The following is a 13,354-nucleotide window of genomic DNA, read 5'->3' as shown; positions in this document are numbered from 1 at the left end:
TGGCAGGCCTGGGTGAACGACAGCTGGCGCCCGGGGGTTCCCCCAAGGCCTGCACCGCGTTCTGCCCAGCCCAGCCCCACGACAACGACGAACAACGCCTTTTTTTAAGAACGTAAGCAGCGCAGACGCAACCCCCGCAGGGAGCCACCCCTCCGCCCCGCTTCTTCGGTGCCAAAGTCCCTCTTCCAACATGGCGGCGGCGCTGCTGCCTGGGTCCCTAGCGCGCATGCGCAAGAGCGTTTCTCTCCTCCCCCGCCCTTCCACCATGGCGGTAGTGGCGCCATGTTCCTGAGGGCGCATGAGCGCTGTGTGACTGACCGTGTGCCGGCGGGAAGGGGTGGGCTGCCCGCGGCGCCATGGACAGCTCCCTGCCGGAGGAGGCGGCGCAGAGCCGCGCCGGGCGGGCGGGGAGCGACGTGCTGCCGACCCTGCGCCTGCCCTGCCTGCCGCCCGGCCTCTGCCGACCGGGTAAGGCGCTCTGCCCCGCGCTCCGCCGTCCTCCTGCCCCCGCTCGGGCCCTGAGGGAGGAAGGCCGCCCGCTGCCCCGCTGTCCCTCGCGGTCGGCCGCCGGTTCCCCGCCCAGGCGGCGCTTGCTGTTCGGTGCCCTCAGCGCTGGGCGCTACTCGTGGAAAGGGGCTGGTGAGGTGGGTGTGGGTGGCCGCGAAACCTCTGGAGAAGTTCTTTGCTTCAAAATATCTTTGTCGTGCGCATCCACTTTGTCCATATTGGGTGACTTGTTGGTGAGTTGTGTCGTAGGGTTTACCTGCAGTAGGTCCTTGGTGTATTTAATCTTGTGTTCACTGGGGGTTTTATTTTCTTAATATGTAGAATCATAGAAAGTTTGAGTTGGAAGGGACCTTCAAAGCTCATCCAGTCCAACCCCCTGCAATGAGCAGGGACATCTTCACCCAGATCAGGTTGCTCAGAGCCCCGTCCAGCCTGGCCTGGAATGTCTCCAGGGATGGGGCATCTACCGCCTCTCTGGGCAACCTGGGCCAGTGTTTCACCACCCTCATTGTTAAGCATTTCTTCCTCATGTCTAACTGAATCTCCCCTCTTTTAGTTTAAAACCATCACCCCTTTTCCTATCACAACAGGCCCTGCTAAAAATTCTGACCCATCTTTCTTACAGGCCCTTTTTAAGTACTGAAAGGCCACAATAGCTTTCTCTTCTCCAGGCTGAACAACTGCAACTCTGTCAGCCTGTCCTCATACGAGACAGGCTTAGAAGTAACTGTGAAGACGAGATCAAATATAGATAGGTTTAGATATGTTGGTTGGAGGTAATTTTGTAGAATGCACTGTAGTAAAACTGCACCAAGCCTGCATTTGGGTTAATCCTGTGCCTACAGCATCCAGGTAGGTGAGGTTCGGTGAGCTCTGCATGCCCTTCACAGAAGGTTCTTGTGGCTTGAATGTTTTGATAGGGGCATGTTTGACCACGGCATGCAGCTAGCACATAGCCATAATTTTTAAACAGGTGTAGAAATGGGGATTCAGTTTTGTGCTCTTACAGGATTTTTTCTAATGTAAAAACGCGAGTGGTGTCTTTCCAGTCTTGTGCTCAAAAAAGACTAATTATCTACATGTATCTTTTGTGTTCTTAGTGGGAATTGTGTAGCCTTTGGTACTGGAATGGCCTGTTTGTATATGTATATGCAAATCTTCAGCACAGCAGAGGCACAAACTTAGGTGGTGATTAGTAAGGGAAGAGGGTGGTCCCCAAAAATACAACAAAACCTACTGTGAAGTTATCCAAGTACCATGGTCTTCTAGTTCTGGTAGGGCAGTGGTGTGTAATAATTGGCTCTTCACTGTTTCCAGTGTCTGCAGCTGTGTGCTGCTTGTGGAAAATGTCATTTCATGTTGTTATGTTTCCAGCTTTTGCCATAGTTGTGCTTCCTTGCAGACTGACAGGTGCGTTTAATTTGAGAGCCATGTAGTTTTAAGATCACTTTCTGTAGTGTTTGGGAGGGATCCTATCAGAGAGACACCAAAGTGGTAGGCACATTGTTACCTTAATAAGTGCTGTGACAGTTGTGAGATTCATTGACTTTTTGTTTGTTTGTTTCTTTAGCATCTTCCCATGAACACAAATTAAACTTCCAGAAGAGCAAGGAAGCATGTTTAAATTACCTTCAGGATGCCATGCTACAAAAGCAGTGGAAAAGGGCTGCAGAGTTTCTGACCTTCTATATTGAGGCACTAGAAAAAGACTTTTCTAGAGAATACATGGGTCCATCAGAGGTAAGCCAGTGTCCCTTATCAGAGTTCTTTTGCAGTTGAAAAAATACTTGTAAGCAGCATCTGTAATACTTCACAACCAGCATTTGTCTTAGTGAATTAATCATAGGCTAGATATATCTTTTTGTAATTTTAAAAAAAGTATCACAGGTTTAAAATTAGGCAGCTTTAAGAAAGCAGACTGTTTTCTTTAGAAACGAAAAAGACATTGAAGCTTCCAAAAACAAATAAGAAACTATTGAGATGCTGATGTAGAAACTCTTGGATGGCAGGCTGCAGAAAGCACACCAGACCTCTTCACTGGTAATGCTCAAGGCAGCATGCTGTCCAGTTACTCACTGAAAGTCTGTCTGTGCACAGGCATGCCTCTGCTGGGGGTTTAACCAGTCTTGCTGGAGCTTGAATTTTGCTGATATCTCACTTTCAGGGTGCTGAGAATCTGCAGCACTGTCTGATGTGTTTCCTGATGGAGTGCAGTGCTCCTGAAAAGTTCTCTGGGTTTGCAGGTTGCTTTTGTGGTGGCGTTTTTTTACTTTAATTTTTTTAATAGGCTCTTGACACAACAGATGAAAGCTTGCCTTGGCATAAGTTAATCTATCAGGAACAAATCTATGAAAAGTCATCTTAATGTAGTCTTCTAAAGTGGAAAAGCAGTTTGCCACTGGTATACTATCAGTCAGAACCTATTTGTAAGTTAATGACTTATTTAGGCCTTTACCAGCTTCTCCAGTACTTACAAAACTCCTGACAGGTACTGAGACAGGAGGAAGGAAGGAATCAGAGTTGTTAATTCAATGAAGTAGTGTCCTTGAATGTGTCTAGCCTGCTGGAATATTGGGTGACATTCTGTAGGCAGGCATTGAAAACAGGTGCATGTAGATGGGAAGCTACGTCTAACTGGAAATAATCTTTACTGCTAAGTTCAAAGAATGGTGTATACCTTATGTCTCAGTGGAAACATATCAAAGGAAAACATAAATTTTCAGTAACTTGGAAACATCCTGTTTTCAATAACAGGAGAGGGAACCTTCTGACAGATGCAGTTCTCATAAGCTTTGCTGAAGTGCTGCGTTTGTAATGGGCAATTGAGAAGCGCTCATTGAACAACTCTAAAAATACAGCTAGATGAATATCTAGCTGACTAGGGCAGTATACAACACTTAGTATTCATTTTCTATTTGGAATTCAGATGTACATTTTATCCATGTTACAGCAACTACAGGTTTGCTGAGACTGTATATATGGTGACTGTTCCCGTTTTTTATACTACTTTTAATCTTTCTCCCCATTAATAGATTATTTGGAGAATAGGATCTGAAATACTGTGGCACCATTCCCACAATGGCATGAAGGAGTTCAGCTCTTTCATAGAACAGATGAAAACGTTAGCAATAAAAAGGTATTTGCAGGTGAGTGTACTTACTGCAGTCTTGATGATTTTCCACATGTTCACCTCAACACTCGAGTAGTAGTTTCTGAGTCTCTCTCTCTTTTAAGTGTATTGACAGTAGTGTCAAAAAAGCTAATACATCTGAGTTACCAATTGCATTATAATTTAAGGGTCATTCTGTACCTGACCATATCTTATTTGGACTATTTATTTTATCACAGATGTGTTATTGTCAGTCCTTAGAAGTACCTAGACCCTTTAATTATTCTTCTGATTTGAAACAGTTAAATTCTTCCATGTGTGCTCCAGTGACATCTAAGTACATGTTAATACCTGCTAATTTTTGTTTCCAGTCCATAATTTGGCCACTGTGCTCCTGACTGAACTGTTGTACTTAAATTTTGCCATTTTTACCAGCTCACTTTTCAAGGAGCTAATATATATATATAAAACAGTAGTCTGCCTACTGTGGGCCCATCTGTCTCCCAGCTGTAGCTTTTTTGCTGTGGTGGCTCATTCAAACCTACATTGTTTAGGTTTCCTTGACTGTTCCTCACTTGAGGTGATGTTTCTGTCACATTCTGTTGTATTTTTCAAGGCCTTCAGCAGAAGTTCTGTGCAGTAGGGCATCCCTCTTTCAGGTGTTCTGCACTTGGCTAACCAAGTGAAAAATCAGCAAGTAACCCAACTGGATTTCCTTAGGTCATTTCTGGACCTTCTTTAGTAGGTACAGCACTTCTTAATGACAAGCAGATTTTTGAGGCAGCTGCTTTCTGCTGCCTTGACAAGTACCACTGAGTGTCTGCCACCTGGTGGGTGACTTTCTGCTCCACAGATTTCAAGAGTTTCAGCCCTTTTCACTTCCCAGGGATACATCTTTGTATATCAGACATGCTTTTGATAACTAATGTTTGTCCAGCATCTTCAGACAGGAAAAATCTCTTAGGTTCTTGGCTCATCTCCCTGTCCCCAATGACACTTGTATTCTCTCATTTTTTGCATTTTTCTCCAAAATTCTTTGTAAAGATATTGTTTGGATAAAATAATATGTGTAAAGTGCTCTTCTAATTAAAATACTTGACTGTGTTTGCAATTTTTCATGTGCACATCAGTAGTGAGTCTCTTCTTTTCTTGCACATCTGTGTAGAAGTATGGCTGAGATTCTCTCCACATATGATGAGAAATGCTGTGGTGTGGACTGTTTGAATTGCAGGTTTGTTTAGAGCACGTCTTTCACCTCCTTTGTAACGGACTAATAGATGAAGCTTACCAAACCCTGTCCCTGGCAGAAAGCTGGAGGCATGGGGAACAAACAAGCGTGCAGGATAAAGAAATGAAACTGATTGAGGCTTACAGGGGACTGCTGGACTACTATAGCTGGGCCAAACAGAAGCACATCCTGCTGGAGCACGGTAAGTCCTTTGGTGTTTTGTATTAAGCTGTCAACTTCAGTTTGCTCATGCAGATACTGTGGTTTGCAATGACACCTTTTCCATGCATGTTGCTCCTCTGCCTTTATGTGCATATGGTGGCATCAGAGGGAAACGTTAGACTTCAAAATGTGATGTTATGGATGGTACGTAATTCCATTTCAGCAATCTTAGTGGTACCAAAATGGCACACTGACCTGCGCTTTTCTGAAATGTCCCAAAATGCTCTTCTGAAAGTTTCTTTTTACCCTGAGTCACATTTTTTATATCCAGACAGCATCACCTAAAACAATGATCAAAGGAAGTTATTCACCTATAGCAGTGACTTCTTTATAGGTACATAAGTGGTGGACTGCTGCTAGAATTCTGAGTGCTAGCAAAAGCCCCTAAAGCTTGTGTTTGAATTTCAGTTTCTTTGAAGAACTGTCAGAGTGGTTCCAAAGAGTTCTTATCAATATGGTGATAGGTGCTATATATATATGATATATAATAAAATTTTATTGAGATATATATATATAAATGATACATAAAAATATATCTCTATAAAGTTGCTACTTGTGTGTATATACCTGCTGGCTGTGCATTATCAGTTACATTGGATCTGTAGTTGTTTCTATGAAAACTAAGTATTGAATTGGGTTTATTGACCTTGTGCTGGTAGCATCTTGTCTTTGGATATTGCCAGCCATGCCCCGGGAGTTGAAATTGGTTGATAATAAATTTGAATGAAGAGCAGTGAAAATTTCTTGTGCCAGTACTGAGGAAGCTGAGGCCTGTTTTGTAAAAGCTCTCTGACTGGAATCCTTGCTTAGCAAAATGTGATTATCTCTTACATGCACCACTTCAAGATCTCATTTCATTAGCAAAGCTAACTTTGTAGCATTCTTTTATGTTTTGGTAGGTCAGGATGGATTTGAAGACCTGTCTGTTGAACAGGAAATGCACAGTTGCTTTCGGAAGGCAGCAGTGAATTTAAAGGAGGTTATTAAAATACCTGGAGTCTGGGATCCCTTTGTGAAATGCTATGTGGATGTAAGCGCATGTTTTACAGATATCTTCCTTTTTTGTTTCTCTGTCTACTTTTCGCTAAGATCTCTGTCAGCAGCCTTTTTATATGTGTATGGGTGGCAACAAAGTATTTTAAAGGCAACACATCTATGTGTGTATCTCCCTGGCTTTGATTTAGAGTACATTTTACTCCTGGTAGAACTGCAGAGCCTGCACGGAGTACAAAAAGGACTTTATCTGTGCATTGCCAAGAAAAAGAAACAGACAAACAGCTTGCATATTTTGTTTTCATGGGGCTAGTACAGAAATCAGAGCACAGCTGCTTTGTTTAAATTCCTGAAAGCACGTTCTCTCTTTTTGGCAGGCCACTGGTTTTCTGGATACACTAAAAGACAGCAAACATGCAGTTCCTCTGTGGTGTTGGTTGGGGTTTTTTTGTTTGGTTGGTTTTGATTTAAATATCTGCTTAGGGTTTGTAATGAAGAAATAAAATTAATATTAAAATTTATTTGAAGTTGCTTGCATTTTCTAAATGCTTGTAAGCTTTGACTTCTCTAGGCCCATCTTCTGGGATTCTGCTTGGTGCTGACAGCTGCTAAGTTCTCTCATTGAGTTCTCTCTTTGAAGACATGGCAAGCTGCTTGGGTGCCTCTTGCCAGTGCACAGGTGCTGGTAATTCTTGGACAATTAAATAAGTGTTAAAGCCGTTTGCTCCTGTAGTGGCTTCTATGGGTGAATTTTGTGATAATCTGTGATAAGTGTGGCCAGTAAAATGAAAATATACTGGTGTTAGTCTTATATGCAGCACCCTTAGATACACACTGTGCTATTGGGTAGTTCTGTGGCATCTTAAAATCAGTTGTAAGAGTATGATTACTAATATGTGGCAAACTAACAACAGACTGAACTTCTCTTAGTTGTTGGAGTTCTATGGGGACCATGACGAAGCCCGCCAAGTGTTAAATGAATATGCCTACAACTCCAAGTTCCCTGCTAATCCCAACGCTCATGTTTACCTCTACCAGTTCCTGAAGAGACAGGGTGAATCAAAGAAATCGCTCATATCTGCACTCAAGGTACGTGTTCTATAGTAGATACAGTCTGCAGTCATTCATGTTGCATGGTGATCTGACAATTTGCTTCAGTCAAACTCCTGTTACGTTATTTGACTTATTCTTTGTGGGGAAGCAGAGGATTAGAGGAAAGATAATGGGTGGAGCAAACAGGATCCTTTACTGCCTTTGAATTAAAGTCTTTGTTTTGCCTTTAACTGATACATTGTATAACTTCTTTAGGTCAGCAAACAAGTTGAGAAAATGTGTTTACCTGGCTCCCAGAGTCTGTTATCAGCAGTCTTGTACATAGCATGCATTGATTTCTGTTACAGTTTAATACTTACAATATCGAAGAAATCATTAGATTCTTGCTCTTTCACATATTGATTGTGCCTAGCAGTTAGTTTTGCTGCTTGTTTTCAATGAGCTGAGCATTTAAGCTAAAATAGGAGTTAATTTCTGCTGGTTGTTGGCAGACAAGGCCTTGCTGTATTAAGCTTCTGTATAGTTGCTTCTAAATTCCTGCTTTCCTTGCCCTTGCTCATTGGGCTTGGCAGCTTCTTGCAAACACTGCTTTGCTAGCTGTTTTACCACTTGATGGCACTAATGTGCTTTTGTTAAGGCAGATGTTTTAGAACAGCTTCATAAGGTTTCGACTTCTAAACTGTAGTATAATCGTATAAAATTCTGTCTTCTCAGTGCTTTTATACATTAGTCTCCTGCAAGATACTGACAAATCAAAGAACTGTTCTGTTCGGTCCAGAAATTGCGATCCAATGCACAGAGCATTGGACAGGAGAGCTAGAACTGGCCTAGGAAGGATATGATGTTGCCATCTAAAATTGGGGACACTGAATATGGATTTGGCCTGGTTCTTGAGAATGTTGTATGCAGCGTTTTTCAGCAGCTAGCAACATATTTCATCCATTGTGTCACAGGTGTGCAAAATGGACCCAAATATTCTTTCTTTATATCAAGGCACTAAGGTACCACATTGCTTAATTTTCTGAACTGAAACAGCCAAACTCTGAAGACTGTGCTTCTCTTGGTCAGGTAGAAGTCTTCAAAAGTTTTCGTATTAAGATAATGTATCTAGGTTTTGTGATTTTATTTTTGTTTTTGTTTTTCAGATCTTACATGATAGTGTTCCTTCTCATAAACTAATGATAGATTTTAATATCATGCTTCAAAAATCAAGTAAGTCTTTAAATATCTTTCCTGTTTGCCTTTACATTAATCTAGAATAATATTCTGAAATTATTCTGCAGCCTTCTTTCTGCTTTTCAAAGTAGTTGTGCTTTTTAAAACTAAAACACCCCCCAAAACAAACAAACAACAAAAAAACAACCACCACCCAAACCCCAACTTTCCAGTCACAGGAGCCTTTAAGTTAGTTGTGTGACCAGGCATTTACCAACTTCTGTAAACAAATGCCTTTCTCATTTTAAAGCAAACTGTTGTAAGGCACAGGTAAGATCTCAAAAATAACTAGAAGTATTTTTTTGAGGTATCCTGCTGTGAATGCCAGGGTCTCCATTTCATTTTTTGCGTCTCATTTGTTTATTCTTTCTCTCCTGGAGGATTTCAGAGGGATCTATGTTTTCATTCATTGTTGTTGATCAAAGAACAAAATCTCCCTCTTCTTCTTCCGATTTGGAGACTTTTTCATGCTGATTAGTTGCATTTCAGGCTGTCTTCTTGTAATCTGGTATGTTCCAGCAAATCAGCAGCTTGGTGAAATGTCCTTCAATCAGGATTGTTCTCTCTTTGCGTTTCCTCTTCGGGAGGGGGAAAAACAACCTCCTGGTTGAAACCTCCCCTTTTCTGTCATGCATAACACGTTTACTAACTTCTTCTTACTATTGAGGACAATCTGATTTTTGAAAAAATTTATACTGATGAATGTACATTTTCCCACATTTACCTGTTGTGTTGTTTTAAGAACTCTGCTGGTACAGAGCTGCTGGTGTGAAATGTCTGTTTTATTCATATCAGCTCCAGGTTTTATTTTGGTATTTTTTTGGTGGTGTCTCAGGATTTGAAGTGTTCCAGAGGCGCTGTGTTCCCTTCCCATGGGAAGAACATGTTGAACAGCAGTGCTCATGGGAAGCACTGATTAGTGAGCTTTGGAAACAGCAACTACCATAAACAATGCAGCGTGAGGTTAATGAGTGGTCCTGTGTGTGCCTTCTGCTTACTACTGAGGGCAGCCCTGTCTATTTAACTCATTAATCAGCCTAATATTTTCCAGAGAAAAGAAAAAAACATCGACTGGGGCTAGAAGTTATTTTTGCAGCCTTGGATTATGCTGGCTGGAAGGAAAATGTAAAAGCGTGGAGCTGTTTGGCAAAACAGGTGAAACAAATCGTAATGTAAGTGTGATGTCTCTGATACTATGTACTAAATACAAATGTGTGTCAAGTCTCTACCTTTGGGCCATTGATAAAGTGATGCTCTGTAGCCTTTGTCTTCCGTGCTGCCCCAAGTTCTGTGGTGGTGCTTGGCTGCAGTGTGCTTTTGTTGGGAGGAAAGAAGATGTTGTTATTGAGGATAATCACAAATTTCCAGTATTATCATTGCCTGAAAAAAAGTTCAGTGTTGTTTTTTTTACCAGGTTATGTGCCTATGCAGAAAGAGTTATTCAGATGTTTGAGTAGCTTTTGGTGATCATCACATCTCCCTCTTTTTGGAGAAAAAACAGCAACAACAAGTTGTCGAGTCTCCTGCTCTTTTACTCCATGTGCACTATTTGAAGCTGGTTTGAGAATTGCTGGGCTGTAATAGGAGCATGACTGGTATTGTACAGACTGGTGCGTTTTGTGGTGTCTGTAACTGTTCCAGAATGCAGCCAGCGTATTCTTAAAAGCTGAGCCAACACGCATGGGGATTAATGCGTCCACACTAGCACTGGCAGACACGGCCTCTGATTTCACAGATGCCATCTCAGGCAGTCTGTGCCCAGAAGACCTCCAATGTTGAGACTTTATTTTGCCCAACAAACAGGGTGTTGTGTTTTTTAAACCCTATATATTTACAGTAAATTAATTCAGTACTTAATTTGACCTGTTGTGCTGTTTTATTGCCACCTCTACCTGTACAACATCTACTGTTAAGGTCCAGAAACAAGTGGATTAAAGCTAGGAGTGTTTTTGTATAGAGATATAAAAATGCTATGATACTCTTCACTTTGCCTGCATTTTTGTATTTGAAGACACAGCTTCAGAGTATTTTGAAATATACTGTGCATCTTGGTCATTTTATGGGAATATCACTTCACTGTTGTAGGTAGTTTCTATTTCTGAAACACTTGGTTTAAGGCCTTTATTGCATAACAGTTATTTGGATAAGCTTTTGGGATAAGTTAGTCTTTAAGTATGCACAGAGTGACACAAACCTTTTCTAAAAACAAACCAACCCCTTCATGCTACTAATTTATTGACAAACTTGAAGGAACTTTCTTATTACTATTGACAAACTGGCATACAAGTCAAAGGCTTGCTTCATTTCACACCATAATCTGTGTTATTGCAAAGTCTGAATAAGACTGCTAGAGTTTACCTCCGGCCTCGCTAGTGTTGCCAGGGATTAAAAAAACATAAAAGGTTGTTTCTGTTTAGATGAGTGTTTCAGTCTGCAGTGTAAAGGCCAGTGTTTCTATGCTAGGAATTTATGAGACTTGTAGCAAGCTGATTATAAAATTTGGTGCCTCCTAATAATCTTTTAATCCAATTTAAGCTTTTCTGTAACTTGTTTTACCTTTTTCCAGCTCTGAGAAGCATCTTGACTGGATCAAGCAAGAGTGGAACTCCAGAAGGGACTGGTGGCCAGCCTTCCATTTTAGCCATTACTTGGCAAAAAGGAATTGGCAGGAAAATGAAAGCCTTTCATATGAAAAAGCTCTGGTGGCTGGAATCTTACTGGGAAAGGGTAATACTAAATGTTCTTTCCTTTTCACTACATAGAACAGAAATAAAGTCTTGTTTCTAGCCCTAATGTAATGGGATGCAGGTGATTTACTCCTTGGAAGAAAAGCATTTTCTTTATTCTAGGAAAGATTGTTGTCTTTGAAGCTGAACATGAAAAAAAACGTTTACATTGGTTTGATATTTGACAGTGAGGCATATTTTACGTAACTTGTCTTATACTGGTTTAGAATTCTGTTTTATCTGGCCTTGTTGAGCAGTCACAATACTATTTATCTTGTTTAACCTTCAAACCACAATTTCAAAAATACACAACACACTTGTGAGTGAATGTTATGAGGACTGTGGAGAGTTTGCTTGGTGTGTGCCGGCCTAGGCAGTGTCTCAGCAAATACTGGGGAGCAGCTGGTCCTTAAGGACCATGGGGGTGTTGTAATGCAGGAAAGAGGTGGAGGGGGCACTCTTGAGTGAAAACCATCAGCAGTTCAGTAAGAAAGTGAAGATCATGACCTCTTTAGTAGCATTCTTTGAAATGCTGCCAAAACTAAGTGGAGTATCGGACCAAGAAGCAGCTACTAAAATTGTGAGAATATAGTGGGGGGACTGGCTCATACAGCAGTTTGGACTTCTGGTTGATAGGCAGCTTGTTTGTTGTCAGCTTCTCTGTTACTTTATCTTCTGGACTTTATAAAACAATTTCTCATATTGAAAATCTTTTTTCTTTTCATTAATATGTTATCCAATGTCTGCAAGCTTTTGTTTCTAGATGGCTAATAAAATTGTTTGAGATCTAATTTTCTTTAATGAAGTTTTATGCCTGTTGGTGTCAATATGAGCCTCTGTTGTCCTCATCCAACACAACAAGTTAATTATTAAATCAATACTGCTTCACGCTCTTGAAATTTTATTTTCTGATCTATTTGAAGAGGAAAAACAAAAGAGAAAAAGTAGTTTTTGTGAGACACAGCAGACAGTTATATACATGTAGAATGTTTTATGGGTCAAGTGAGGATAGATCATTTATTGCTGCAGTTTTGTCTCGAATGTCTTGAATTATTTTATTACCTTTCATTACTGAGAACTTTCTTAGATGTTTGCATGTTATTTAAAGAATGAAAGGATTTTATATTTGCTTGTATCATGGTATAACTTATCATGCCTTTTTTTTTTTTTTCTTTAGATTGCAAGTACTTTAAATACGTATCACACCAAGGCTGCAAAGCTCAGGTGAAAAGGTTTCGGATGCTGAAGAAATTTGTGAATAAGCACAATCCTGTCTACCTGAGAATATCTGGTCTTTCAGACTCCTCTGTACCACCTTGATTACAAGGCATCGTTAAGGTTCTTGTTGTACTTTTTCCTGTCTCTGAAAATGACTTATGTATTGGTACTATTCTAAAATTTCTAGGCAGACCCTGTTGACTTAGTACTAGACTTATTTTTATATTTCTGTAAAACTGCTTTGGTTTGTATTTATTTTATAATAAAATTAATATAAATCAACTGATAAGGTTGGGGAATTTCTTTAATGATAGTCCCATATTTCTGTGTGAAATGAAAACAGCATCAATTTCAGATACATCTTAAAAAATATTTAGTACTATGATGTGGAATTTCTGTATCAATAGTATTGTAGGGTTGATCCTCCTTATGTCTGGATGTGTAGATGGTGATTTAAATGACTGCTGGAATGTAGTTCAAAATGCACCCAGGACTATCAGTGGCATTCATAATAGGTTTGGTTTCTTAACCTGAGAACAGTACATGATGCACTGTGAAAATGTGTTCTCAACCTGTAAAGGTTACATAGCTTGCTATTTCTAACTGATCATTTCCTGAAATATAATATATGGAAAATGGAGAGGCACATGTCACATTTTTTTGCGTTGTATATTGAGATGAGTTATAGGTTATGAGGCTCTACTGCAGCTTGTTCAACTACATAATGCACTTCAAGATGTCCAAAGGCAGTTTTTCCCCATGTCATTCTTACAGGTTGGTGTCCAGTTCAGGGATTGTTTCCACATCCCTGGTAGGAGAGAGGGAAAGGTTGCTGTAGCTGCGTGGCTACAGAGGAAAGCTCATGCTGCGGTGCTTTGAAAGAGCAAAGGCACAGAACTGCTGAAAACTTCTCTGCCTGGTAGAAACGACTTTCCAGAATCTTTTTGCAGTCTTGCCTGTGAGTTGAAATATGCACTGTTGCTGTGTTTGGAAAGCAAATGCTAATATGTTGTGACAAACCAGCATTCCAGTTTGATTGAAAACGACAAAATGTTTTCCAAATACTACTTCTGTTTTAATGAC

General features: G+C 40.6%; 1 protein-coding gene across 4 annotated transcripts; it reads left to right on the top strand.

The window, feature by feature from the left end:
* Positions 1 to 273: 273 nt before the first annotated feature.
* On the top strand, positions 274 to 13,186 carry TAF1A (TATA-box binding protein associated factor, RNA polymerase I subunit A). Of its 4 annotated transcripts, XM_080341092.1 has the most exons (11): positions 274 to 468; positions 2,078 to 2,247; positions 3,540 to 3,653; positions 4,848 to 5,046; positions 5,966 to 6,096; positions 6,990 to 7,148; positions 8,258 to 8,324; positions 9,379 to 9,499; positions 10,894 to 11,054; positions 12,231 to 12,391; positions 13,046 to 13,186. In XM_080341092.1, exons 1-10 carry the CDS (start codon positions 357 to 359, stop codon positions 12,371 to 12,373), a joined length of 1,377 nt encoding a protein of 458 aa, XP_080197218.1. In that variant the 5' UTR covers positions 274 to 356; the 3' UTR covers positions 12,374 to 12,391; positions 13,046 to 13,186. The 4 variants fall into 4 exon arrangements, 3 of the variants coding, with proteins under 3 accessions (XP_080197218.1, XP_080197217.1, XP_080197219.1); XR_013921933.1 differs by lacking the exons at positions 12,231 to 12,391; positions 13,046 to 13,186 and adding an exon at positions 9,742 to 9,937 and having other exon boundaries at positions 10,894 to 11,009; XM_080341091.1 differs by lacking the exon at positions 13,046 to 13,186 and having other exon boundaries at positions 12,231 to 12,664.
* The last annotated feature ends 168 nt before the right edge of the window (positions 13,187 to 13,354 follow it).

The sequence above is a fragment of the Nesoenas mayeri genome, assembly GCF_963082525.1.
Source record: "Nesoenas mayeri genome assembly, chromosome: 3".
Taxonomy (NCBI): Eukaryota; Metazoa; Chordata; class Aves; order Columbiformes; family Columbidae; genus Nesoenas; species Nesoenas mayeri.
Note: the sequence above shows the minus strand (reverse complement) of the source record. Positions and strands in the feature narration are given on the sequence as shown.